The 25,168-nt window shown below is 39.2% G+C and overlaps 1 protein-coding gene across 1 annotated transcript in view; it reads left to right on the top strand.

Annotated features, from left to right (window-relative positions):
• The window catches only part of FREM1 (FRAS1 related extracellular matrix 1), a 226,311-nt gene that overhangs the window by 165,186 nt on the left and 35,957 nt on the right, over positions 1 to 25,168 (top strand). The window contains exons 29-30 of the mRNA XM_082264047.1: positions 8,461 to 8,533; positions 23,980 to 24,129. Coding sequence (XP_082120173.1) covers positions 8,461 to 8,533; positions 23,980 to 24,129 — 223 coding nt within the window. The remainder of the gene's footprint in view (positions 1 to 8,460; positions 8,534 to 23,979; positions 24,130 to 25,168) is intronic.

Genomic DNA, 25,168 nt, shown 5'->3' with positions numbered 1-25,168 from the left:
CTTCAGTTGTTAAAGTATAAATAAAGGTATTTTTTTTTTTTTTTTAGACAGAGCGGAGAGTGATTAGAACACTTGAAATGTTTTTTGCTATCTGTGTTCTCATTAGGAATAATCACCCTCTCTTTTTGTCCTGTTTACCATTATTACCAAGAGCAAAAATCCCACATTTTGGGTTATCACCAGAAAAGGAATAAAGAGAAAATCTTCCACTAGGAACCTCACTCTAGAGGGATGTCTAGTATCCAGCCTGATGTAATTAGGTAGGAATAGTGGGAGGGCCCTTTTACTCCTGGGTTACAGGCTTGTAACTGGTTGATGGCAGGGCTCTCCGTAAATTCGAATGCCTTCCTGGTAGGAATGGAGTAACAAGGAGAGCGCCTCTAAGTGCAGTCGTTTTAATGATGCATAAAAATATGACAATAGTACACTCACATTAGATAATGGAATAAAAGCTCATCAGGTAAAAGCTGGTGATGCCGTGGCCGGGATGGTGTCTGGAGGCGAAGAGTGTGTGCCTGAACTCTGTATCTTTCGGGTCGGCTGACTGTAACCAGCTTGGACCGCAACGTAGACAGCGCGTGATGTCACCAGAGGGCAGAAGGGAACACAATGCATTTCAGAGCGTGACTGGGTATGCACACTCCTTTATCAAGTGTAATGGAGGAAGGAAGGATGAGGGATATATATACTAATGGATGGGCGTGAAGGCTGCCAAATAAAAGGGAAATGGACTAAAAGGAGCTTAAAGCTGCAACAATTAAAAGGAGGACAATAATGTTATGACAATCAAGGGTGTTATAACAATAAACTATGCACATCTAGATAAGAATCATATAAATGGACATGATAATGATAATCAATTGGAATATAAATATAATAAGTTGTAACAGAAAGTAAGCAAGAAAATAAAATAGAAAAAAGTAAAGTTAAGAATGAAAATAATATAATATAATAATAATACCTGGGGGGAGGGGAAGAAAAAAAAGGAATTAAAGGAAAAAGGAAGGTCCCTCATGTGTGTGCCCACAGAAGAGATCACTGTATACACACATATGCCAATATAAATGTGAGTTCTGTATGAAGGTAATGCAAAATAGGAGACATATGGGGCAAAAAATGATACTTACAGTAAGGTGTCTTGATTGAAATAAACTATGTAAATAATAATGAAATAGGGGTACCTAAAAAAGTAATATACAACAAGTGATTATGAAGTACAGGATTGGGCTATAAGTATGATTATAAGATGGTACTAATCTTTAACTCCTCATTTAAGCCATTGGGTGCAAGAGAATCCAGGGTATAGATCCAAAAAGTTTCACGCTGGCATAATCGGGTAAAACGTTCTGCTTCGGATAAATGTTTGGGTATAGATTATATAACCCAAACTTGTAGACCAATGGTGGAACGGTTGTGGAATTTAAGAAAGTGCCGTGGAACACTATGTTGGTCACATCCCTCCTCAACATAACGTCAGGGACGACCGAAGCATTGTCTCAGGGGGAGAATAGTGCAGCCAACATAGGGGAGTTTACAAGGACAAGTAAGACAATAGATAACATAGTCAGTAGAACAATTGTAAAAATGATCAAGATGATATGATTTACCTGAATGGGTAAATGATTTCTGACCATGTTTCACGAAATTGCAAGTTTTGCACAATGGCTTTTTACATTGATACATGCCTTTTAGGGGAATTAGCTGAGTTGTAAGTGGGGATCTTGTGTGTAAAAAAATATACAGAGTGTATTCCACGCGCCAATGGGAAAGGGTGTAGTATAAAGTGCAAATAGTAGGTATACCTGAGAGTGTATAAATAAATAAATAAATATATAAATGTGAAAAAAGCAGCTGCTGTAGGAAAATGAGGTAGTGATATGTGAATGGTCTTTTGGGATCTTGTTGTGATAAGTGGGGCTCTTGTTGAAGGATATTCCAATGTTTGGGTAATATTTTTTCAATTTTTCGGTTTTGACCATGGAATCTAGCGATGAACCTCACTGTAGAGTTAGCAGAAGGTTTTGTGTGGTTTACCGGCAAGGAAAGTATGGTAGGCCTGGTCTACAAGTGTTTCAGTGTAACCTTTCTTTAGAAGTTTGGTTTTGAGCAAGTTGCTCTGGGAGGTGTAAGCAACGTCCCTTGTGCAGTTTTGTTTTAAGCGGCAAAACTGATCTTTTGGTATGTTCTTAATCCACTGCGGGTGATGGCAACTGTCAAAATGTAAGTAGGAGTTACCCGCAGTGGGTTTGGTATAATTGCGGGCAAAGATGGAATTGCCTTAATGGCCCAACTCAAGATCCAAGAAATCAAGAGAGTCTTGATTCCAAACAGAGGTGAATGATAGGCCAGATTGGTTGGAATTGCAATTTGTGACAAAGTCAACAATCAAAGTGGGGGTACCATCCCAAATTATGATGATATTGTCAATGTATCGGCTATAAAATACCAAATGTTTTGCAAAGGGGTTATTGTGTCAGATAAATGAATGTTCACAGAAATCCCCATAGTAAGGTTGTTATATCCACCTGAAGCCTATTATCTCCCCTGATGGACTAATCCATTCACTGACTTATGGACCATATAACATTTTTACATATTTTACAATTTGATGCTTTTTATTGCTGCTATATGTGTATTTCACCTTAAGCGTCCATTTTTTTTTTATCCTCATCCTGGTAGGAATGGGGCTGCACTGCTCTGGCCAGGTTGAGAGAAGCCAGAGGCGTACATGTCCCTAGAGTAGCAGTCCAGGGGCACCGTAAATTCTCATTGTGACGGAACTCACTATGAGTTTTTCAGGCACCATGGTCACTACACCATTGCACACTTTTTGTTTTCTCACCTGCCTCTAGGGCTGGGCATTTTGGCTAGGACCAGAGGATTTTGTTTTTATTTCTGGCACCTGATGTTAAGTTTTGAGAGTGTGTTTTTATTATACTGCGGGACTTAAAAGAAAAAGCATTTATTTTATGCAATAAAAAGCCTGCCTGTTCACAGTGAGTTACAGCAGAACTTTAGTTCCACTTTCAGCTTTGAAAATGAAATTTAAAAAAAGCAGATTGGTTGCCATGCACAGCTGCTCCAGTTCTGATAAATTTCCCTAGTGCTGAAATTAACACACTTGACCTGTTAATGGAAAAGGGTAAAAAGTAACTTCTTACATAAGTTTTCATATTCCATCATTTGATAAGAAGGTCCCCTAGCTACTGGGTACATGATTTTGCATGGAGCAATGCATTCATTACAAGTCTAGAAGGTTGCCAAATATTAGGCAAAGCACATTATGAAGCAGCTTTTTTTCAATGGCCATTAGTGCTGTCACTGCATTTACATCTGGTACAATTATTGCTGTGTGCAATGTGGTTGCTATTTCTGCAGTGTGATCAGATGGTAAAGAGTTCATTAACGCAGACCTAGTATCAGATATATTTTTTCATGTTAACTGCATCCATGATAAGTGATGTATAATTGCAAGTCTTACGGTTATTTATTAATGTGTATGCAAAGGCATTATTATTATTATTATTTTTTTTAGATATGGATAGAATGGGGGACTAGCCAATGCTTTGTCAACTTTGTAATGCTTTATGTGTTCTCACTGGGGAGATATACCCCTCTGTTTGTCCTGGTGACCACTGTTACTGAGATATAAAGTGATGGGGTAATACAAAAAAAGTAAGTTGTCCCAGAAAACAATAGAGAAAAGTTTCCCTATGATAAAAAAGAATTCCTCTCATTTACTGTTGTGTTTTCAAGAGAGGAAATAAAGGGAAATCTACCCACTGGGACATGGGCAGAAAAAAATAATCTGATGGTGTTTTTACCCTTCCCTACCTAAATGTTAAAAAAAAAAAGATTAGAGCTTTTCATACACTTTACCTCTCAAATAAATCACAGTATCCTCCTTGACAATGACCATATATAATTTTCCTTTTCCCCCAAAATGATGGTATCATCTTTGTACAGGCATCTTGCAGTGTCAGCATGTACTTCTTGAACTACAGTAGTATGCTAGCTTAGAGATGACACAACCATGTGTAGCCAGGTAACCACCAGCTTAGGTGAACCCTGCCCCCCCCCTTCCCCGCCACTGTGAGCAGGGACAGAGCTGGCTGGAGGAGTAAGTTGTGTGTGTGTGTTCCTGCACTTGCTCTCCCCCCTGCCACTGTACTGATGTCTAAAGGATATAACAGGCTGTGAAGTTTCATATCTGCCTTTCTTCCTATCTCCGGCCGCTGCACTAGGATCAGAGTGGCTTTCTGTGAGAAATTCTCTTCTCCCCTGCTAATGGCACAGAGCCACTGACAAGGATCTTGAAATAGGCAGTCCTTAAAGGGGAGCTGCTCAGTACAAGTGAGTAGAGGCTAATTGCTGCAGAACTACAGGTCCACAATTCCCTGTATACAGAGGAGGAGAAATACATGGTTTTCTGGGGCAAAATTTCTAGAGCTCAGACAGACTAGCTTAGGGAGTGAGACATTGCAGACCTGTTGCTGGGGTCTGTGCAGGAACGCCAGGCAGACAGTGTGAGGAGTGTGAGGAGACCAATGTGAGCAGATCTGCACTACACCGAGGATGGAGCTGTGAGGATCTGAGCGAGAGACTGAGTCACAGAAAGAGTTGCTGTGTCTTGGAACCTAAACTGGAAGACCTGGGGCCATGTGCTACCACTTCAGAGAGTACCTGATAGTGAGGACTGAGACTTCTGGGACAACCAAACATCAAGTGATCAAACTCATCTGTTGCATACCTGGAGTAGTGAGTGGATTTACCAAGCTTAACCCCTTGTGGCCTACAGTTAAGAACAACTGAGACTTACTCAGCAGCCCATCAACTATCCCTTGTGTGCAGCCCTAAAGAGACAGCTACATGTGCACCACCTACAGAAGGGCCCCAACGAAAGGCGGCCACCACTGAAAATGAGTCCACTATATAGAGTGCTAATTATAGTGCTAATTATAGTGAGGCTTCCTTTACACATTCATGCTTTCATGGTTGATGCTATTCTCACTGACACTGTGTGGACTAGTGTAATGGGGCTTAGCCTTATTGTGGCATTAGTTAATGGCTGTAGGTGAGGCTAACCTGCCTGTCAGTTAATCTAACTAATTATTTTGTCCTGTTTATTTGTTCTTTGCCTTGCCTAAGCTTAACCCGGCCCTCAATAATACATTCACCATAGTAATCCTTAAGTTGCTTGTGGTCTGTTTTTCTGTGTACTTTCATAGAGCAGTATTCCTTTGTGTGTTAGTGGGGACCAGGTCATTTCAAGAGTTGAGGCAGAGACCATAGGACCCAACAAACCAAGTGGCACCTTTGGGGGTAGTGTTACACCCATAAATCCTTGTCTGTATACTAGCCTTTATGTTTTTGGTTGTGTATCCACTTATCCCACGCAGTTCAGTTGCCCTTCTGATGCCTGATCAGGTTACCAATTGACAAACAAATTCATGACAGTCTCACACCTCCTTTCAATGACTTGCAAAAACATTACACTGTCAGAAAAAAAGGCAGGGAAGCTTGAGGAAATGCTTGATTCTCCTAGGATGTTCCTATCATGTAGACCTTTTTTGGAACTCAATAAAATGCTTGGTGAAAAATATATATTTTTAAAGTAGTACTTTTGATATATATTGTACACTGTAAGGAGTGTAATAATGCAGAGTAGTAAAGCAAGTGAGAATCCTTATGAATTTGTGTAATTGATAAACATTATAGTGGAAACATTGCCTGTTGCCACAGTAGTGCATAGTGTGCTTCTTGCCATTAACTGTTCTGACTGTTTTTTTAGCAACTAAGATGTGGGTATCTGGAAAGCTACGTATTATGATTCAACGCATTCAGTAGGATATTACAAAGAAATAATTTTTATTTAAATGGTGGTGTTTCTTTCACAGCAGGGTTTACAATTATAATTGAGGATTCTTTTAGATTAGTGCTGGGTTTACCTAATTAGTCATACTACCACTGTTAATTGAAAAAAGTACACAGAAAATTAAGTGATGTTAATTCTGGCTTACCAAGATTTCCTGCATGCTCCATGCCCATCTTGGCTCACTAGGTTGTCCTAGGTTCTCAACTTGGCTTACTCTGATGATTTTCTGTGCTTTCTATGCCCATTTTGGCTAACAAGGATTTTCTAAATGCCCAATAATCTTGGCTTACTAGGCTGCCCTGCATTCTCTATGCCCATCTTGGTTTACCAGGATTTTATGCATATGCAATGCCCATCTTGGCTCATTAGGTTGTCCTGGGTTCTCTATGCCCATCTTGGCTCACTAGGCTGTCCTGGGTTCTCTATGCCCATCTTGGCTCACTAGGATTTCCTGCTTATCTTGTCATATCACAATTTTCTGTGTGCTTCTTACCCATCTTGGCTCACCTGTGTGCTTTTTGCCTGAGCTTGATCTGCTCTGCCCTGCTCTAAAATGGGCATAGAACACACAGGAAATCATAGATTAATGAGGAAGCCCCTGCACTATCAACAGAAGAATGGAATAAATATATATAAAACTAAAGATAAGGGATAGCTGTGGCTCCTATTTCAGCCTTTCCAAAGAAACTGAATGGATAGCAAGTGATACAGTAATGAAGCTGCGCTTATCCGTAATAAAGTACAGAAATCAATGGTATAAGTACAATCTGTAAATATAATGTTATAATGTGCTGTAGACAGAGTGACAATATAAAGTGATAATAGTGCAATAAAAGTGTATATAGCCAGTAGTACAGTGATTGGGCTGCACTTAAAAGATAAATGGATCAAAGGTTTGGGTAAATTTGTAAAAATTCAGCTCCTGAAGAAGTCACGTGACCATGACGATACGCGTAGAGACGTTGTGCAGACGCAGAAGTGCAGCATCACGGACTGCTTGGGACTCCTAGCCCCAACATCTATACACCTGATATCGGATACTTAACTGTAAGTTGCTACTTATTTTTTAATAAAACCGGTTCAAAAATACTACACCAGAAGAAGCCTTTTGTCTATTCACCCTTACTTGGAGCATATAGGATACTGTGACGTCCCCTACCCCTTTGGATGGTCTGAGGAATACAAGGAACCCTGGTTACCAGCTGTATCCTTGCAGCAGTAAGGATACCACCGCGCCCTCCAACACAACCAACCCCCCACCCGGGATTATTAAAGGATCATTGGGAAATGCATCTTTAAATGCTGTAACCTTATAGCAGTAAGGTAAGGGTGTAGCACACCCGGAAGAATTAATCCTTGGTTATCCCACCATTCACTTTTGGTGCTAATATCACCCACCCGATCTCACCATTAGACCTCACTCCACTGCCACCTTATGAACTTTTATGCTGCTATTTATGTACAAAGTTCAGTATTATCTATCAGATGTATGAACTTTTTGATTAGGTCTCATCTGCAGCTGATTTTATCACTTAGTAATTAATTGACTTAATCCTGCTGTCACGCAGTCACCTTGTACACTGTAGTCACCTTATTCACACTTCAAGTGTTTTATGATTTAATTACTGCCATTTACTGGTGTCACTGTTCCGTTATTTATATGACTGGCACTGAACTCTCAGTTATTATTTGCACTTTTGTTGCACCATCAGCACTTTATATTGTCATTCCATTTACAACACAGGAGTCACACTTTATTTACGAATTTACCCAAACCTTTGACCTATATATCTTTTAAGTGCAGCCCAATCACTGTACTACTGGCTATATACACTTTTGTTGCACAATTATAATTTTATATCATCATGACGCGTATCGTCATGGTCACGTGACTTCTTCAGGAGCTGAATTTTTACAAATTTACCCAAACCTTTGATCCATCTATCTTTTAAGTGCAGCCCACCAATCACTGTACTACTGGCTATATACACTTTTATTGCACTATTATCACTTTATATTGTCACTCTGTCTACAGCACAAGAGTCACATTATATTTACGGATTGTACTTATACCATTGATTTCTGTACTTTATTACGGATAAGCGCAGCTTCATTACTGTATCACACACTGCAAAATCATGATGAGTCAAAATAGGCTTGAAAACACTGCGGCCGTGAAGTATTGCTTGCTAATAACAGTTAGCAATAGATCCCTATTATAAGTCTTCTGTTACTGCAGAGGTACCAGGCCCCCCTTGGCACCGAAGACCTGCGCAATATGCAGTGCTCACTGCATTAGTTAAAATTTCTATTGAGGAATTTTTTATCCATTGTCATTTTGTATTCATTCATGATCATGTGCTGGTTTTAAATACTTGTCATAATAAAATTATTATTTTTATTAAATTTTCATTTACCCTTCCTCTTTTGGCCTGCACAGTCTGATTTCTTTCCCCCTTTTTTTCGTTTGTTCCGCCCTTAAACTGATCTAGACCCGCTATGAATTTATACTTAAGTGAAAACTGTTTTCAGGTGCTGTAAGTGAAGTAGTTAATTCTTATTATACATTTTTCTATCTTTTTAAGGTAAATGGAATCAGTGCTATGGATGGGAAAGACTTTTCTACAAGTCCTTCTAAACTCATACAATTTGACCCAGGTAAGAGATAGTACACAAAAAGCAGAAACTCTAGAAATGTGTTTGCAATTTAAAAATCCTGCTATGGACGCACATTAACAGAAGAGATTAGTAATATTGCGAAACATTTGTATTAAACACCTGTAAAATTCAGCTTATATTAGGAATATTATAATTCAATATGATATATTATTCCCTAAAATAAAGCATGCATTTGGAGAATATGACATTACCCAAATCCATTTACTTATCTGAGAGTGTTCCATTAACTATTAAAATAAACTTGGCTATCAAGTCCATCCTAACTGTAAGTTGCTTTCTTTGTCTTGGGCCCTTACAGTTAGGCAGAGGTGGTTCACACTGGTTCATTCAAACCTGTTACTAACATTTCACAAGTTTGCCGAATCGGTGCAAGCCGGAGATCGGGCTGGTCCAATTATCCTATAAAAAGGCCGCAGCACTCCGCTCTCCCTGTCCTGCACGAGCCGGGTAAAAGTTCTGCACTGCAAGCAGACTTTGCTTCCTGGTTGGCACTGATGTTTTCCCCCATAAGAAGCTGGCTGGGCTGAGACTCAGCTACTTATTGGCTGAAGAGTTAGAAGGAGGCGGGCTGCACCACCTTCCCTTGCCTCTCAGTCAACGGGTGCCCATTTCTTCCAGCAGGCTTCCTGTGAAGTGGCATGGAGCTGCTCTGCAACTGCAAACGGAGGTGAGGAAGGAGAAGTGTGTTATGCTCCAACATGTTTAAAAACTGCTAGAAGTGCCTTTCTTCCTTCCTCCCTGCCTCTTTCTTTCTCCCTCCCTCCATCCCTCTTTCTTCCCCCCTCTCTCTCTCCATCCCTCTTTCTTTCCCTCCCTCCATCCCTCTTTCTTTACCCTCCTCTCTCTCCCCCTACCTCCATCCCTCTTTCTTTCCCTCTCTCTCTCCCTCCCTAACCCCATGCCTCTTTCTTTCCCTCTATCTCTCTCTCTCTCCCTCCCTCTTTCTTTCCCTCTCTCCCTCCCTCCCTCCCTCCATCCCTCTTTCTTTCCTCTCTCTCTCACCCTTCCTCCCTCCATCCCTCTTTCTTTCTTTCCCTCTCTCTCTCCCTCCCTCCCTCCCTCCCTCTTTCTTTCCCTCTCTCTCTCCCTCCCTCCCTCCATGCCTCTTTCTTTACCTCTCTCTCTCCTTCCCTCTATCTCTCTTTCTTTCCCTCTCTCTCTCCCTACATATATCCCTCTTTATTTCCCTCTCTCTCTATCCCTTCCTACCTCCTTCTTTCCCTCTCTCCCTCCATCCATCCCTCTTTCTTTCCCTCTCTCGCTCTCTCCCTCCCTCCCTCCATCCCTCTTTCTTTCCCTTTCTCTCTCTATCCCTCCCTCCATCCCTCTTTCTATCCCCCTCTCTCTCTCTCCCTCCCTCCCTCCATCCCTCTTTCTTCCCCATCTCTCTCTCTCCCTCCCTCCATCTTCTTTCTTTCCTCCCCTCTCTTTCTCTCTCTACCTCCATCCATCCCTCTTTCTTTCCCTCTCTCTCTCCCTCCATCCCTTTTCTTTCCCCCCTCTCTCTCTCTCCCTCCCTCCCTCCATCTCTCTTTCTTTCCCCCTCTCTCTCCCTCCCTTCATCCCTCTTTCTTCCCATCTCTCTTTCTCTCTCCCTTCCTGTTTCTTTCCCTCCCCCCTCTCTCTCCCCCTCCCTACATCTACCCCTCTTTCTTTCCCCCTCTCTCTCCCTCCCTTCATCCCTCTTTCTTTCCCTCTCTCTCCCTCCCTTCATCCATCTTTCTTTCCCCCTCTCTCTCTCTCCCTCCCTCCATACCTCTTTCTTTCCCCCTCTCTCTCTCTGCCTCCATCCCTCTTACTTTTGTCCTTACTTCATCCTTTCTTTCTCCATCCCTCTTTCTCTTATACTCTCTTCCTTCCTCCCTCCCTCTCTCTTTTCTCTCTCTCTCTCTCTCTCTCTCTCTCTCTCTCCATACAGAGGAAGGGGGAGGTTGATGTGTCCACCACCACTCACTGATTTACTAACTCCCTGCTTTTAATTTAACCAGTTCTGGACCAGAAGATTTTCCCCCTTCATGACCAGGCCATTTTTTGGGCACTGCGTTATTTTAACTGACAATTGCGCAGTCTGTACCCAAATAAAATTGATGTCCTTTTTTTCACCACAAATAGAGCTTTCTTTTTGTGGTATTTGATCACCTATGAGATTTTAATTTTTTGCGCTATAAACAAAAAAAACGACAATTCTGATTATTTCCTAATAATGGCGGCGATCTGCGATTTGTAGCAGGACTGCAACATTGCGGTGGACAGATCGGACCCCTAAATGACATAAGATTAAAAAAATTACACCATGCTTGAAAGTCGGAACTGGTTACTAAAATTTTTGAATCCCACCACTGCAGTTAGGTCCTTTGTCACAGATGTCATGTATGATGTTATACTGTGCATCATAAGCCCATATGTGTTACATACGTACAGGTTGTATTAATGTACAGCAACCAGCCAGATCCAAACAGCCTCTATCTTGATACTTTCTGGAGCTGATCTGAGATTATTTGGTTGCTCTGGAGCACTATAGAGAGTATTATTTTAGGCATATTGATAAATAAGATTTTCTCTAGTGAACCTGCACTGAATTCAAACTTTAAAAACCATAATATTGCCTAAGAGCAGATTTTTCAAGATACTGATAAAGGCATCTTCTGCATGCCTCTTTGACTTTAGTTTACTGCGCCTAAATTTCAATGACTACATTCTTAAAACTGGCTATTTACAATATACAATTATATTCACAAAATACAATTGTATTCACAATATACAATTTTAAAGGAGAACCAGAATGATAAAATGTGTTAGATATGAGTGCAAAAGTGACCATCTTAAAGGAAACTTGTCATAAAAACTAAAACTCAACCATTTTAAAGTAGTATTAAACTCCAAACCAAAAATGTAATATATTGCAGCTTACCAATCATAAGATGTGTTGTGGTTAGTTTTCCTTTTATAGGCTTTTTCCCTCCTGGTGATCTGGCCAGTAACACACCCCGCGCCTCCACTCCTGAATGAAGGAGCACAGGGGCACCTTTGAACAGTAGAATTGTTAGTCTGGGGGGAGGAGTGTACTAGCATATTTAAATACAGTAACAAATTGAAGCAAAACTCCAGCTAATACTTTATAATCAGTGATAGCAAACAGTTTTTTTTTTCCTTTTGGGTTAAGGGTTTTACATATATAAATAAAAGCTGGCAATTGTAGGCACCCCTGCTAGTTTTAAATGGTTTATCTTATCTCTGTAACTGATACATTCTGCAGATAGCTTGTTTGTTCTTTTGGAAAACAACAGATTTACTGACTGGATCACCAGATGAATACAAAAGAAAGGAAGCCTTAAAAAAAAAAAAAAAAAACAAATGCATCCATCACATCCTACAAATGGTAAGCTGCAATGTCAAAAATGTTTGCTTCACTTGCCCTTTTCCCCTACCAACTTAACATTGTTGGCAATAACTGGCAATACCTGATAGAAAAGGCAGTTGCACAATCTATGGGGTTTGGTGATTGTCCACTTAGGCCGCACAGGCTGTATTGTGTGAAGACAAAGAGCTTGTCAAGTGCTCCCCCATACCCAGACATGACTGATCAGAGCAATAGGGGAAAGTGGGTTAAAGTGTCACTAAAGGTAAACGTTTTTTTTTTTTTTTTGGATGGAGTGGAGAGAAATTAGAACACCTGGCAGGAATATATTGATGCCTGTACCCCCGTTAGGGAAACTCACCCTCTTTATATGTCTTGTTTACTTTTATCATTAAAAGTGAAAGCAAAAGAAAATCACAAATTTTGGGCTGACATCAGAACAAAAATAGAGGAGAAGTCTTCCAATTGGGACACTAGTTCTGGTGACCCTGGTGACACCCCAGGATTCCCTTTGAGGGAATTCCTCTCGCTTCCTGTTTTGGCTACAAGACAGGAAACAAAGGAAATCTCTGTAATAAGACACAAAAGGCAAAAGATAAAAAAAAAAAACCAAAAAAAAACTGACAGGGGTGACATTTAACCTTCCTAGCGGTATTCCCGAGCGTGACTCGGGGTTAGATTTTAGAGCCAAAAGCGGTAACCCCGAGCCACACTCGGGGTAGCGCTAGGAAGATCGCTGGATCCTGGTAGAGGTTTTACTTACCTTTTCTCCGGGATCCAGCGAAGAATGCGGGCGGTATGCGGCGGCGGGGCTTCCTCCCGATCGTCTGCGAGCCCTGGCTTCCATCTCCGACGACGTGACGTTCACAGGGGGGTGGAACCGGCGGCAAATTCAAATGCAAAACACACCAAACACACTGATACCATTCAAAATAAAATAAATTCACATTACATTGCCCCCCAGTGCCCTTTCCTGCAGTTTTACTGTACCTTTTATGTAAATATATATATATATATATATATATATATATATACAGTATATATATATATATATACACAATATATATATATATATATATATATATATATGTATATATATAACTATATATAACTATATATATATATATATATATATATATATATACGTATATATATATATATATATATGTACATATATATATATATATATATATATATATATATATATATATATACGTATATATATATATATATATATATATATATATACATGTAATTCTTGTGAATGAGCAGCCCAAACCAACTGTATACATTATATATATACATATATATATATATAGGTATATATATATATATATATATATATATATATAATATATGTATACATATATATATAATATATAATAAATGTATACAATTGGTTTGGGCTGCTCATTCACAAGAATTACATGCAAAATAATGGTACCGCTTTCAGCACCTAAAATCCAAAAGAATCATACCGCCAGGGAGGTTAAAGTGTTGGAACTAGAAGGTACATAGCACAGGATAAGGAGTGTTATTGTTATTATTATATAGGATTTATATAGCGCCAACAGTTTGTACAGTGCGTCACAATTTTTATGATGGGCGTTATTTTGAAATAATCTTATCTGTGTATGCCATGACAGGCTTTAGTCTAAATAAATATTATCTGTGCATGTGTTGATATATTAGAAACCTTTTGGCCATGTATATTATCCAGCATATGTCCATGAAACACCCATATGGTTTATTCATACAAGCAGGCTCTGTCTCCTGCTAGGTAATGCTGCACAATATTGTGCATTGTTGATTTTGCTTTCTCACTTACAGGTCAGCCAGGCAGGGTATGTTTCACTGAAAATAACAGAATATCTAATGACATGAAACACCACCAATTCTCCTAATCTACTATTCTAAGTTGCTTAGGCTTTAAGTCACATAGGGAAGCTGGTAAGCAAGAGACACTGGGGTTGATTAGGGCCTATTTACTGAGTTTATTTATTAGTTTACCCTGTTTACTATAACTGACTATGCAAAGTAATCATATACTTTTCATAGCAAACATTATGTTTTTTCTAGGTGAACAACCTCCACTCCTTTTACAGTAAGGCTACGTCCACATGTTAGCGTAGCAGACCGCGGCAGAATCACAGCGGTTCTGCCCGCGATCCGTAAATAATTGAAAATCGCGGGACGCCTGTGCGTTGACCTTGATTTGCAATGGCACCCCAAATGCTGTGCGATGTTGCTGCGATTTCCACCTGCCAAATCGCGGTAACATCGCGCAAACAAAATTGCGGGTCGCATGACGCCCAAAAAAGGTACAAGAGCTTCTTTGGGGCATAATGCGACCCACGATTTTGTTTGCGCGATGTTAGCGCGATTCTGCAGGTGGAAATCGCGGCAAAATCGCACAGCGTTTGGGGTGCCATTGCAAATCAACGTTCACATGTAGGCGTTTTGGGGTGTTTTTGGGGCGTTTTTCTGCTCTAGGATCAGCTCCAAAAATGCCCAACAAGACAAATCCTATTCATTTCAATGGCCCCTGTTCACATCTGAGCGTTTTGACGTTTTAAGCAAAACGCCCAATGCTCAAAAAAGTACATGAGCTTCTTTTTTGGCAGATTACAGGCGTTTTTATTTTTTTTCCTTTGATCATTCCTTTGATCACTTGTCAACCTAAAAACGCCTGCACAAAAACGCCTGTAAAAACGCCTGTAAAACGCCTGAAAAAACGCCTAAGAAACGCCTGTAAATAGCAACGCCAAGATGTGAACGTAGCCTAAATCAACCGCAGTGTCTAATAAAAATAATAATATGATTTGGTAAAGCTGGCACCTACACTATTATTTTATGTGAAGTGGGAACTTTAATAAAAAGTCCACCATAAATGTTTTGGGAGTACTAAAAGTTTTATTATAAATATCCAGTATTTCTTTTTTTTTTTTTTTTATCTTTATCATGTCTTATTATTTATGTTAAATACATTTTGCAATACCTCTGTGCTCAATAAAACAATCAATAAGCCACTGTGCAAAAACAATTGTGATGATAATAACAATAATAAGAAATTAATGGAAGAATAATAATAAGTAGGGGGAAGCTGCACTCATTTATACACGAATACAAGGTAAGAAATAGATGGAAAAAATAATAATGTTGTGCTTCCCCTTTAAAATGTAAAAATATGAGTCAAACAGCAATTAATCATCACACCCACATCATAGTGAATGATAAATTGTTTTTTTTTTTTTCTCTCTGGTCTTTATGTGTGATAGGCATTCAGCAGCTTCCTCTGTGATGAAACCCATCAGCAAGGCTTAGGCTGCTGACGTCATCATGTCAGCCACTGCCAAGGGTGTACTTTTCTTTTTTTATGATATTTTATTCCTTGTTTTGGGATTGCCCTCCTTTATTAAATAAATTAAGCTGATTTTATAGGATTACACTATCTGGTCTTCTTTGTTTCTTGATGTCTCCTGTTTGCCTACTGTGGAAGTATTTGAGGGCTCAGTACCAAGGGCTTGATGATTTGTAACAAGCTTGCCAATTTTATCCTCATGATAAATACAACATAACTATGCACTTATGACCTTGGTTGGTAAGGGGTCATATATCTTTTGTAAGAGTCTTTTGAACCTCTGGTGGTGATGCACTGAATTTGGTGCATTTGAAGAAGTTTCTTCACTCGACACATGTTGATTGGACTTCTTGTTCACATGATTCTCTTATTGTGTTTGCCAGTTCTGGATTTATCATTTACTATGAAGTTGGTGTAATGATTAATTGCTGTTTATTGGGAATTTATATTTTTACATCTTAAAGGGGAAGTACAACATTTTTTTCCACAAGTTTTTTTTTTCACCTTATTCTTTACATTACCCAAATAATAATTGGATGCATTTGTATTAAAGAACATATATTAATAGAACTAGAATACAACTAATGAAGAGTAAATGTTGCATTAAATGTCTTTTGTTTTCCTTTCTCTTGTTGTATTAGAGAATATTAAAATGGTGTCTGATGAAAGCTCTTTTAAACATAATAATATAGTTATCTTATGTCTGCAAATTTTTGTGCAAGGCATTGTTTATCCAAACAGCAGGGGATTAATGTGCTATAACAAAGCATTATCTTACTTACATTATACTTAATTAATTAGTAGTAAAACATAGTGATTTTCTGGGAGATTTTGGCATGTTGTTACATTTACTAAACCTTAAAAAAAGAGAGCTGCGGCTTTTGCCTGCCAACAAAGAGACTTTCTGCTCACTTGCAGGATGGAATTAGATGTTAGTTGTTTGCTACCATATTGCTGAGCGCATAGGACTTTTTGCCTAAACAATAAATATAGTAGAACTATATGGCTAGGCAGTAGAGAATAAAGCATGCTATCAAGTGTTTGTTAGTATTTTAGAAGTCATACATTATTTCACCAATATAGTAGAAAAAAAGTAGAAATCTTCAAATATAAGTACAGCGAGAACCAAATAGAAATGTCTGATCTAATAACTGACACATACATGAGGATGTATTATCACATCTACAGCATCATCTGTGACTTATTAATAGAATGGCAATAACATGGGGATTGAATTGATTTTTTGACAGTTTTTTGGTAACATAATCATAGAGTTGTATTCACCACATTTAAAGCAGCGCTAAATCCTGTAATACTTACCTCTCCTTCAACAGTTCGCAGTCCCTTGCCGCCATATACTACTTGGCTTATTCTGAATACCAGGCTGTGACCATCTTCATTTGGGATTAAGGTTTTACATAAATTGATAAAACCCGAGCACCCTTGTCAGTGTTAAATAGTCTCAACCCTATAAATGCTACTTACTGGCTGGACCCCCGGGTGAAAATGAAGGGAAAAATCTCCACACTTAGAATTGATGAGCTGCAATTTAATGCATTTTTGTTTTGGCTTTATTACTGCTTTAAATTCATATAGTGTGGGGCATGTAATAATTGGGCTCAGATTTGTGTTTTACTTCTCTACAGTTTATGTGACAGTCCTGGGTGCAGGACCGTCTCATCTTTGCTTGCTGTCCTCCATATTTACAGACCCTAGTTGTGTAGGTCACCCACAGTGACATTCAATAGCTGTCCCTTCAGGAAATGACTCTTAGTAGGCCATGCTTCAAAACTTTTACAAGCAAATGTTGAACATTTTCTACTCAACTGAAAACTAGAAGAGGGTATATCAGGATAAAAGCAGTTATGTGTATAGTTTTACACAATGTGGCATTTTGAACTCAGCTTAAGAAGCCCCTCATAACCATTAGAAAAAGAAAAACATGGAAATAGAAAATGTTAATATACTGTGTGTTCACACTATTAGTAAAACTTCTACATTAACTTTTTTTTTAAAGTGAACCTGACCTGCCCTAAAATAAGTTTACATTAAACAGTATAAATGTATATACCCAAGCTTCCAACCTGTAAAGATCACTGGAAGCTAAATAACTCTCTTCTTATAGATCCTATAGATTTGTCCCAGTTGACTCATGACCTTAAATGATATTTCGTAAGAAGGACACACCTGGTGTCACCCCTGACCTTCTATGGGGCGCACACAAATTGATCATGAGACAAAACTAATTAAACTAGGTGCTAGAAAGAAGTGAGAATGTAACCAGCAAATAGAGCTCTTGATTCACCAAGAAGCTTCCTAAATACTCTTAGCATAAGGGAAGATTTAAAATCCTTATAGAGTCTAAAACTAAAGAGATGTTTCACTTAATCTCCTAAAAGGGTTTATGAATAGGATAATACACTAAAGAAATTCCTAGCCAGGAATTTAAAGACAAAAAAGGCCTTGTTTATCCCCAAGAAGAAAACACCCTTGCGCGAGATTATACATATTACCCCCGCTAGAGCACATGCCTTTAAGAACTTTTATCAAAATCTATGCAATGTCCCCCCAATATCTTCCTATCACAGGCTGATCTCTGCCAGGAATGTGTTAAACATTGTGATAGGCAAACATTTCATTATGGTTTAACAGATTCCCTTAAAGCTTTAGAGGGTGAGTTCCTCCGAGCTTTGAAGGGCATGGCTATGGGTAAAACACCTGACTGACCACTTTACCTTGCGATTTTTTGCCACGCTTAACCTCTTATGCTAACTCCATCACAGAAAAAGAGCAGATAAGGTGTTAACCTCCAGGGCACGGGTGACAGTACTGCTTAAACTGGAAAGTTATAGGCCAATTCTCTTGCTCAAATTAGATTTAAAATTGTGCACTAGTGTGCTTGCTATTACTACTAGATTTCTTTCCATTCATTCTATTCATAGTGGATTTCTCATGATTCATCCCTCGTAGGGAGATTAGAGCTAACTCCCTTAGGGCAATCTGTCTTATAGTTTATGTACACAAACAATCCCAGCCTACTCAACTCCTCTTCACTGATGCAGAGAAGCTATTTGATAAGGTAAACTGGGGTTAACTAATGGCCACTCTGACATTTTGGCCTCTGACCTAAAATGCACCACTGGATCTTGTCATTATATGAGTCTTCTATAATCCAAGTTTGGAATAATGTCACATTGAGTGAACCCTATACAGTTCATAATGGCACCCACTAGGGATGCTCCTTATCACCCTGTTTGCCATCTCTCTAGAACCATTCTTCTCCACCATTAGGCAAAATGTGAATAATCATGAGATTCAGATTATCAACAAATACATAAACACAATAACATAATACATAATCTGCATATGTGAATAATCTTTTTTATATACACCAACATCAGTTTATTTAAAACAATCCTGTTTTATACCTCCTTCCCTAATTTGATGTCAGTCTTGACCTCATTCGGAAACATTTTGAACGTCAAAATTAATCTAGTTAAATCAGAAATTCTGAAACTTACACTGTCTAGGTCTGAGTTCCAGAGGGTTAAACTGCACTTTTCTTTCACCTAGAAATCTGAAAATTTTAATAAATATTTAGGGATTCATCTCAACCCCCACCTAACAGATTTATTTCAAGATAATTACTTATCTTTATTTAATTTACCAAGGAGATCTCCAATGATGATAGCCTTCCTAGTTAAGCAAAATTAATATGATCAAAATGAATGTCCTTCCAAGAGCTATTCTTGTTCCAAATGATACCATTGGTTATACCTCCTGTTTTGTTTTTTCCCAACGTTACGGTGAATAGTTTTGGGCCAGAAGAAACCAAAGCTCTTTGGTACTATATTATCAAGGTCCAAACAGACATGTGGACTAGCAGTGCCTAACTGCAACGCTATTACTAGATAGCATTTTTGACTAGAATTGTTTAGGTTAAGAATGTGTCTTGGGTACTGCTTGTGTCTTGGGTACTGCTACTCTCTAAAACATTCTTTGGATTTCTAAAAAGTCTAGGTTGCTCTCACCCTACACTTCACTATTGACCATCACTATGCTGAAAATATGGGATATGCTTTAGACCCAACATAAATAGATTTATAATCCTAATGCCACTGCTAGATCTTTCATATTTGCTCCCAGGCCTTCTTCCCTGACAGTCTTACAAATGGTCACCAGACTGTCCTCTTCTTTTATACCAAATTGTTCAAGACTTAGTAATTTAACCTGTGGCGAAACTCAGAGACTCCATCCTAATATCATCTATGGATAAATAGATTTCAAAAGAGTTATGCTCTTATCCAAAACTTCCTTCAAAACAAATGAAAAGAGATTCTGAAAATTAAAAAGAACCTTTGTGATGTAAAGATCACAATGTTGCACAGGTTTTAACATTAGATATTAGTGCCTTGCGAAGTGTCAAATATATTTATTTACCTGCCCCTGCCTAATCTTTCAACTTCAAATTACACAACCAGTCAAAGTAAAATAAAAAAAATATGTGAGTAGAAACACCAAACAGCAGGGCATTTTTTTAGCCAGAAAATCTGTTCCACCACTTCTGGCACTTGCCCTGCTATCCACGCTATCTACTGTTATTGAAAACACAGAAGCCTGGACACACAAAAATAATACTAACATGCAAGCAGAGCATGGTATATGCTTAACCACTTTACCACCGGAGGATTTTGCTGTCTTACGTCCAGGCCACTTTTTGCGATTCGGCACTGTGCGAATTTAACTGACAATTGCGCGGTCATGCAATGCCGTACCCAAACGAAATTTACATCCTTTTTTTCCCACAAACAGAGATTTCTTTTGGTGGTATTTGATTACCTGTGCGATTTTCATTTTTTGCGATATTAATTAAAAAAAGCGACAATTTTGAAAAAATAACAATATTTTTCTAATTTGAGAGTTTAAAAATATCCAATATATTCAATTTTTGTCATATATTTAGGCCAAAATGTATTTAGCTACATGTCTTTGACTAAAAAATTCTCAATGAGCGTATTTTTAACCGCTTTACGAACGGAAGGTTTTACCCCATTCCTGACCAGGCCATATTATGCGATTCGATGCTGTGTTACTTTAACGGACAATTGCGCGGTCGTGCAAAGCTGTACCTAAATTAATGTCTTTTTTTCCCCCACAAATAAAGCTTTCTTTTGGTGGTATTTGATCACCTGTGCGATTTTTACTTTTTGCGCTATAAACAAAAAAAGAGCGACAATATTGAAAAAATAACAATATTTTTCACATTTTTTTTATATGAAATTCCCCCCCAAAAAAATGTAAAAATCAAATTTTTTTTATCATTTTTGGCCAATTTGTTTTCTGCTACATATTTTTGGTAAAAAAAAAATTGCAATAAGCATATTTTGATTGGTTTGCGAAAAAGTTATTGCATTTACTAACTAAGGGAAAGATTTCTCTAATTTTTGGTGGTTTTTTTTTTAACGAGTAATGGCGGCGATCTGCGATTTTTTTTGCGGGACTGCGACATTGCGGCAGACAGATCGGACCTTTGACTGACATTTTTGACACTTTTGGGGGTACCAGTGACATTACTATAGTAATCAGTGCTATACATATGCACTGTTACTGTAAAAATGACACTGGCAGGGAAGGGGTTAATTTTTATCGGAGAGGGAGGGGTTAATGTATGCCTGGTGCTTACTAACGTGTGTGGGGGGAGGTGACTGAGTGACACAGGGACAGATCGCAGGTTCAGCTATGCTGAACCCTGCGACCTGACCATGCCTGTCACTTAGGAGATCCGCCCGCTTTGATTACACAAGCGGGCGGATTTCCACACTAGATCCTCGACGATCGGGGAAGAGCAGCGATGATCACCACCGCTCCTCCCCTGGACTGACTCCCGCTGTAACTAAATACAGCGGGAGCGAGCCTCCGAGAGAGGGGAATATCTGGTGACGTAGGTCTACGTCGCCAGACGATAACGAGCCACTTTGCCGCAGTACAGTCAACGTGACTGGTCGGCAAGTGGTTAAAGTTCATATTTTGTTGGTGCATGCCTAAAGTTCTTATTTTGTTGGTTCATTACCTGGCAGTATTTCTGTGAGTTCCAATATAGGCAAAGTCAGTTGACCTTACACTTAAAGTGTTTTTAAAGCTGAAACTATTTTCATTTTTCAATAAAATCAGTAATGAAATAAGTCTACGTTCCTTCAGAAATTCCCATCAGATTTCATTTTGTGTTCTGCAGCAGAATCACAACAGAAAGCAGGAGCAAATGTCTCTAAACTAGGGAAAAATCCCCTCAGTTGTCTGATGTCCCTAGCAGAAGATTTCCCCTCACCTGTTACAGTGACAACTGTTAAGTTTTGGATTTTTAGCCCTGGCAAAACAGTTCCCAGAATAAATATGTAGGCAGGTGCCCTTTTTTTCTCTGCAGGTAGCGCTTAACACAGTGGCATTGCAGGTGGAGAGGAAGTCAGATCCTGCTGCTCCATGTTACTCTGGCGACCATCTTGATTCAGACAGAGTCTATTTAAGACCCTGGCTACTGGGCTTGGTGCACATTTTGCATGTTGTAGTGTAAGGACAGATCACCAGTCAAACAAGAATAGTGATTAGTGGCAGGGAGAGGTTCCAGGCAAGCAGGGAAAGGATATGGACATGCCATTCTTCCTGAAAACCTCCCCATTTGGGTACAGATCAGCCAGGTTGCATTCCACCTCTCAAGACAGATGCTGTTGGCACATCTGATACCTGCTCTGCTACACATTTTTATTATATACTGTGAGTGTTCCCTAGCAGGTGTTGTGACTTACCAAATTCTACATTAAGCCCCTGTTCACACCCATGCGACTTCAGGTGCAACATGCGATTTACAAGTCGCACCTGAAGTCGCAACCAATGTCTTTCTATGATACTGTTCTAAAGGTGCGATTTTAAGTAGAGTGATTTGAAAAATAGTTCCTGCAATATTTTTGGCAATCTCATGTGCGACTTGCATTGACATCTGGGCATGAAATCACAAGCCAAAGGTGAAATCGCACTGTCCTGGGGCTTTGAAATCATTGCATATATTAGCACTATTTTAAAACTGCATTCAGTGTGAACGAGGGCTTATACAAGTTATGTTATCTGCAGTGGACTCTGAGTGTTTACAGTGGGAACACAGGCAGAAATAAAAACCTGATAGAGGGTCTACCCTTTTCTACACCATCCACAACTAACAAAGAAAAAGTTTTGGCTAAAGATATAGAGAAAATGGTATATATAAAGGAGTATAACAGTCCTCAGATGTGCATTTTAGATAACTGATATGTAACATTGGTGAAATTAATGCTATAACCTGTTTTGGCAATTATATTGGAGATAAATAGAGCATATATCTCAACTGACTATTTCCGTCTTAAGCCTAGTACACACCACTCGTTTTTTCTCCGTCAAACCCAGAAATAAAGCTGTCAGCTCATGTTGGAGCGCTGTACTAACAATCCGGTGTTAGTACAGTGATCTCCCCTGCTGAGCTATTGTGTTCTGATAAGGGTAAGGGCAGCCCCCCCCCCCTCCCCCACCAGAACTCTCCAGTTAGTGCTCCCAGACGTTGGCTGAGAGACTGGATCGGGAGGCGGTTGGTAGACTGTGTTTCGGTCATTAGCCTTCAATAGAAGATGGCGGAACAGCCGCCTTCTGTCAGCCTGGCTGCCATACACACGGCCGAATGTTGGATGGTTTCTATTGAACCAGCCAATGTCGGCCGACATTTGGTCTGTTTGTACTAGGCTTTAGGTTCAATTCACAAAAAGGCTGAAAACTGAGTAAAAACTGTTTTTGTGTGAATTCCTAGGACAAGGGCACAGAAAGTTTGACTGGGTACAACATCTAAAAACTGAGTTACATACACTGCCTCCAGACACACATGGCAATATACAGTTAAGTAGAACTCTGAAGCTAAGAAGGCTTCCCAATCAATCTACAGCTTACAATGCCTCAGAAGCACCCTTCTAAGGATAATTTACTTTGTTCTCCAAGAGGAACATATTCTATGTGCTGGGTTTTTCATTAGCATGTGAACATGGCCATAGGAAACCATGTGCACTAAAGTTAATTGTTTATGCCTAATATATATGAACCATTATCCACATAAAGGCACATTAGTGTAAAAAGGCCCTTAGGCAAAAAGCCATTAACCATCTACAAAACATTCTTAGTTGAGTATTGCCAAGTTTAACAGATGGCACTTAATGTTGCTTTTACGTGTAAACATTTAATGTGAAATGTAACTCTTCATACTAAGCAGTTCATGTTACTTTCCTAAAAAAATGTTCAAGTATATATTCAGTTACTTGGCTTTGACTGGCCACCTTAGTGCAGTTTATTATATACTGATTTATGCTTTAGGAATGTATACATGATCACATTTACAGCGGTTAGATTGCAGATTGTATCAAAATCCCATCTGAAAGAAAATGCCATTACTAATGCCCTAAATTAACATCTTGCATGTTTAGAAGCACAGTATGGGTTAAATAATACTGTCCAGGGGCTTTTACAGGCATGTTCTGTGATTGGAGAGAACAGCAGGAGAGCAATCAGATTTTTGCAAGCACAATGGCATCCATCGACTCTTCCCATCTAACTGCAGACATGCTAATTAATATATTTCCCTATCACCAGGTTGTTTGAAATAGTAATTAAAAGAGTAATTGAAATGTTTACTTGTTGTAGGAGTGTCAACCAAGACTTGGAATATAGCAATTACCCAGGATGGATTAGAAGAAGACGATGAGACCTTTGAAGTCATTCTGAATTCTCCTGTGAATGCTGTTCTTGGCACTAAGACAAGAGCTGTAGTGAAAATTGTGGACCCCAGAGGAGGTATTCTTTTTTGATCTCCATCTTAAAATCTGGAACAGACTTAGCAGAAAATCGACTTCCTTTCAGTAACAAAATGTCGCCATTAATGATAGCTTTCATAACAAAAAAGGTGTTCTTTTTTTCAGTTTTACTACTGGTATTTAGGAGATATGTATAGAGTCTATAATTGTAAGATAACCTACAGTTATGGTGCAACTATTAAAATAATTGTTTTCTAATGCATGTGTAATGAATACACTGTCAGATCCCACTCTGTGCATAGATTTTCCTGCTCTGGGACAACAATCTAAGCACCAGAAGAATGATATTCAACATCACTGGGGCAAGTTAACTAAGCAGTTAACCCTTTATATACATGAACTGTTGCAACAAAATGTTTTAACGGAAACAGGCACCATTCACATCATCTACTGTTACAATTCTTGCCTTTAAAATGTGTCTCTATTACTCACTGCCACGCCCAAACAGGAATGTAACAGAATTTACAATATGAAAACTCTTCACCGAGGCAAAGGTTTTTAATTCCTATTTAGAGCTTTAGGAGATTCCTTAAAGTGGTTGTAAAGGCTATTTTAAAAAATTAAAATAAAAAAGAAGTTATACTTAAGTGTTTTGTGCAATGGTATTGCACAGAGCTTTCCTTTGCCTCCTCTTCTGGAGTCCCCCAATGACGCTGTCCGCTCCTCCTTTCCTGGGGGTGCCCCCTCAGCAAGCTGTGTGTTGAGGGGGTACCCACGTGGGCACACTCCCGAGCCAGGCTGTGTGTGGTCTAGATCAGCCCTCTGCTCTCTCCTCACAGGGTTTGACTGACAGCATCAGGAGCCAATGGCTTAGAGCAGGGAACTCCAAACTTTCAAAACAAAGGGCCAGTTGACAGTCCGTCAGACTTTAGGTGACTGTGGCCATTGGGAGTAGACATTGTCCTGGTGGCAGTGGGATAAAATAATGCATCTTTGGTATCAGTGGGAAGAATAGTGTCCCTTTGTTGGTGTCAGGGGGAGGAATGGTGCCCCATCATTGGTGTCAGTAGGAGTAATAG

The sequence above is a fragment of the Pelophylax lessonae genome, assembly GCF_965119305.1.
Source record: "Pelophylax lessonae genome assembly, chromosome: 1".
Taxonomy (NCBI): Eukaryota; Metazoa; Chordata; class Amphibia; order Anura; family Ranidae; genus Pelophylax; species Pelophylax lessonae.
The sequence above is the reverse complement of the archived record's forward strand: the minus strand, read 5'-3'. Positions and strand labels throughout refer to the sequence as shown.